Consider the following 4,805-nt stretch of genomic DNA (forward strand, 5'->3'; position numbering starts at 1 on the left):
TATATATATATATATGTTAACAAGCAATATCTTATCCATGGCATCTTTTATACATGATAGTGGGACCATAACTTATTCTATGACAAAATTTAACTTTAAAATTGTAATATGTATGTGAATTTATGGTTTATATGCACAAGATATCCTAAGATTTTCAATTAAATGCATTTATAACCATAGAAGTAATGCATATCACTAAATTTCAAAATATTCTCAATTTCAAATCTTTTTTATTGCTTGTACAATGTATAACTAACACAAATAGGATAAGAAATTGAGGCATAATCCAATTAAAAGATCAAGTTTCATTGAAATGACAAAGGGAAAATGGTCTTCAAACAAATAACAATGACTTAGAAGGGCTTTCACATTACTAGATATGTGCCAGAAGTCTAATTAAAAATCAAGGAAAATAAGGGACAAATTATTTAGAAAAGGTTAAGAAGACACATAATTCCTATATTTGAAAGAATCTACAAAACAATGTTCATAACAAAGAAAGATCTTCAAAAGAGATCCACACACTTGATTGGCTTTTGATGGTTGATCATAATAAACTGGTCTCTTGCTTTTCATTCCAACATTTCAATACATCTCTACCTTTCCTAGACTGATCGAGTTCGTATTCCTACCCTTTTGATTAATAAAGCTAGTTGGTTGGAGGTGATTCCTATCATAGATGCTCTTGGAAGGCACATCAAACACACAATTACAAGTATATTTGAGCTATAAATAATCATATAACAATAAACTAACATCTATCATGGATTAAAAATCCAACCCTAATAGCTTGAGTATTTTCGATAAAGACGATTGTGATAATGAGGTTAAGATGATAACTCTCTTAGAAAGAGGAGATTAATCACAACTTTGGGTAGATTTGGAACAAAGGAAATAACAGCCCATAAAGCGGAAATCATTGATTTAGAGATATTGTGGTATAGCACCCGTAATAAATTTGCACAAAAAATCTTGGGAGTTGTTTGAGCATACATATTAGAGGATGGAATATATGCATATAAGAAGAAGATATAGAATTAGATAAATGCATATGGACTAGTGAAGAACAAGGATATATTGGTTATACATAGTAAAAACAACTTGAGTTAGCTGTGTTTAACAAATTACTTGCCCACTATAAATAAAAGGAGGAGAAGAATTTATCAAATTGACCAGAAATAATTGGGGCAAAGCTAATGATTATGATTGGAGGGGCTACAACTTCATCCAGGGTGACAGCCTGTGCATGATGCCTCGTGCTCCAAACTAACCGCATTTGGGCAGTACGTTTTCAGCCAAATGGGATAGGTGGGAAACCTATAGCTGTAAGTAAAATTATTAAAGGAAAACATGGCAGTTTCCTAACCATTACAGGCTGAAACCTAATGACCCAAAAACATACTCACATCATAAAACACTTCTATAGCACCTGCATTCTCCATTGTTCACTTTCAATATCCCCCTCTAGCTTAACTCTTATCCTCCCATCCGCAATTATTCGTCCATGATTTTTATACATGTTAGCCAACTTAGATTAGTGCAACTACCAATGGAATAAAAGGAAACGGTCTGAGCATATAGAAACGACATAAATCAACATACAAACCATTCGTCTTCGTTATACTGCAATAACTGCTATGTTGCAACCTCCAAGGTTGAACAATTGAAGAAATGGGGGAGACAAACCTACCTTGTGGAGAAGAGCTTGAGCGATGTTCTTGACGTGCCAGGTGGATCTACCGGTGGCGATGACTATGTGATCAGTCCAGTCGCATTGGTCGCCCACGTGTATCACCCTCACATCGTCTGCCTTGACGTCGCAGAGGACCTTTTGCACCTCTTCCAGCTCCAGCGATCCTCGTTTCTCCATGGCCGATGCTGTACATAAGTGTCCCAGAGGATTCCATATCTCTAGAAATTGGCGACGAGGGCGTTGGCACGAAGAAAAAAGATGCCGGAGCGTCCTGAGCATTGAGAATGGCAGCGAAATATTTAGTAAACCTAAACGGAATATCAGTTTGAGGAGCAATTATTAAGTCCTATCAAAATGAAAATCGGGCAACACCAAGTTCTCAATATCGAATTTCACATGACATGGCGAGTGGTTATTGATTTATGAACACATTCGGTGAACGGACGTAATAATTACTCCAGTTTAAGTGGGCTACTGTGCTAAGGAAATTTGATTTTTAAGTGGGCCTACGAAAGTGGCTATACAACAACAACAACATCAAGCCTTTATCCCACTACGTGGGGTCGGCTACATGAATCCTTTTTCTCCATTGTGTCCTATTAAAAGTCAAATTCTCGTTTAAATCTAATAAAGAAAGGTCATTCCTAATATTTTCTAACCAAGTCTTTTTAGGTCTGCCTCTACCTTTCTTAACATAAGTCAAATCTAATACCTCTACTCTCCTAACCGGGTCATCGCAAGGCCGCCGTTTTATGTGACCAAACCATCTAAGGCGACTCTCTCTAATCTTATCTTCTACTGGAGCTACTCCAACCTTTTCACGTATCTGCTCATTTCGTATCTTATCTCTAAGGGTAAAGCCACTCATCCACCTGAGCATCCTCATCTCTGCCACACTTAACTTAGTATTATGCTTCTCTTTTAATGGCCAACATTTGGCACCATAAAGCATTGCAGGCCTCACTACCATCTTATAGAATTTTCCCTTAAGTTTGAGGGGCACTTTTCTATCACACAACAAACCTGATGCATTCCTCCACTTCAACCATCCAACTTGAATTATGTTGATAATATCCCCATCTATTTCACCGTCACTCTGAACAATAGATCCAAGATATCTAAAACGTGTACTCTTATTAATGACTTGATCACCCAAAGTCACAATCCCCTCACTAGGTCTATTAATACTAAAATTACACTCCATATATTCCGTTTTAGATTTACTCAAGCGAAAACCTTTAGACTCTAAGGTTGACCCCCATAATTCAAGTTTACCTTCAACTCCCTCTCTAGTCTTATCAACAAGAAGAAATTTAAATGAAGATATGCAATAAATTTAAAGGTCTGTTTTACACTTTTACGTAATATTATTTTATGAATTTGGTATTTAATCCTTATGCATCACACAATTTGTATGATTAACATTTATGCATTTAGTATTTTACAAGTTATTAATTGCAAATGTCACATTATGAATGAATCTAAAAAACTCACAAATAGAATTGCGTTATTTTTTTCCTGCAAGAGCCTTTTAACTCAAAAGTATGAGCATCTTAACAACACTTTTCATGGTTTTAGATTTTAGAGCCTTGGAGCTTATAAGCTGAAAAAATATTATTTATTCACACATGTGCATAAAGCTTCACATACACAATATACTAAACATATAGATAGCAATAGAACGTACATATAATCAAATAAATTAGGCTTTAAGGAAAATGTTTTTCAAATAATACATGCACTAACATGCTCAATTCAAAATGGAATGACAAAAAAGATATGCCTAATGCATGTCGCTCACACCACGTTTAAGGAATTGATTCAAACAACCTAACATTGCATAGCAAAGAGACTGCTTCTACTGTTTAAACATGTAAACACTATGAAGCATAAATACATCTAGGTAGTTACCAAAATGGTTTAACAAAAAAGTATGTGTAATGCATATCGTTCACACAGAGTTTAATGAATTGATTCGAACAACCAAACACTGCATGGCAAACAGATTGCTTCTATTATTTGAACACGGAATGAATATGAAGCACAAACATCTAGTTGCTCACCAAACCTAGATAGACATAGAATTGGGCAGGGAAGAGTCATTCTGCTTATCAAACAATAATCAAGCACAACTTCAAACATAAATAAACAAGAATATTTTAGTTAATAAGCGTGTTAAATTATCAAGATAAACAAACATTCAGAAATCCAGCCATAATTCAAAAATAGTAGTTAATTCACTAGCCAAGGACTTGAAACTCTACCATCAATGTTAGATAAAAATAAAATAAAATGGCGAAAAGCAAAGCAGAATCATATACCCTGATGAGTCTGTATTTGGGCTCAAACTTCTTAGCACTCTCCACAGAATCATATATCAGACCAAACCCGGTAGACTTCCCACCGCCAAAATGCGTCCTGAATTTGAACACAAAAATCGAGTTCTGATCCTTAACATCGTACAGCTTCGCTAACTTCTCTTTTAACTCAGCCTTTAGAAAGGTAAGCAACAACAAGATCAAAACTTTAACAAAGAACGAAACCGAAACGATCGAAAAAGTCAAATTTATAGTTAGATCTCAGCGTACCTTGGACACATTCGGCCTTCCCGGATGAAGAACATCGATCACCTTAAACCACAATACAAATTAACTCAAAAAAGATTTAAAATCAAAGGCTCGCTCTCAGAAAATAGACAACTGGGGTTCTAGGATTAACTCACGAACTGCTTGCGCGAGAGAAGGCGATTAGTCATGAACTTTCGGGTCCTGATGGTAACTGCTTTGGAATCTGCCATTGTTTTTCCTCCCTCCGATCAGAAAAAGCTCGCGCCGCCTGTAAATGAGAAAAACCGGAAAGAAGAGACTCTTGAGGACGGGAAAGCTTCGGAGCTAGAAACCCTAAAACCATCTATTTATCGAACTGCCGAAACACAGGTGGGCCGTGCAATTACGATGGGAGGCTAGCCCGGCCCATGACTAGAATTACAGCCATTTGCAAGATTTATTTCCATTTATTTATTACTATAATTAAATAAATTTAAATAAAATTTTAAAAAATTATAATAAATATAGAAGTAAATTTAAATATTTAATTTTTTTTATTTATATTT

The 4,805-nt window shown here is 35.5% G+C and overlaps 1 protein-coding gene across 1 annotated transcript; it reads right to left on the reverse strand.

The window, feature by feature from the left end:
- Nucleotides 1-3,918: 3,918 nt before the first annotated feature.
- LOC110098142 (40S ribosomal protein S24-1) lies at nucleotides 3,919-4,589 on the reverse strand. The gene is made up of 3 exons (XM_020824869.2): nucleotides 4,416-4,589; nucleotides 4,282-4,323; nucleotides 3,919-4,185 (listed from the first exon to the last, which is right to left on the reverse strand). The coding sequence occupies exons 1-3, from the start codon at nucleotides 4,488-4,490 to the stop codon at nucleotides 3,934-3,936; spliced, it is 369 nt and encodes a 122-aa protein (XP_020680528.2). The 5' UTR covers nucleotides 4,491-4,589; the 3' UTR covers nucleotides 3,919-3,933.
- Between the last annotated feature and the right edge of the window lie 216 nt (nucleotides 4,590-4,805).

This window comes from Dendrobium catenatum, unplaced genomic scaffold, assembly GCF_001605985.2.
Source record: "Dendrobium catenatum unplaced genomic scaffold, ASM160598v2 fragScaff_scaffold_842, whole genome shotgun sequence".
NCBI lineage: Eukaryota > Viridiplantae > Streptophyta > Magnoliopsida > Asparagales > Orchidaceae > Dendrobium > Dendrobium catenatum.

Coding starts and splice junctions, on each gene's coding strand:
- LOC110098142 (XM_020824869.2), bottom strand. CDS start 4,490: ATGGCAGATTCCAAAGCAGTTACCATCAGGACCCGAAAGTTCATGACT. Junction 4,324..4,415: donor TTCTCTCGCGCAAGCAGTTC/GTGAGTTAATCC, acceptor TTGTGGTTTAAG/GTGATCGATGTTCTTCATCC. Junction 4,186..4,281: donor GAAGGCCGAATGTGTCCAAG/GTACGCTGAGAT, acceptor ACCTTTCTAAAG/GCTGAGTTAAAAGAGAAGTT.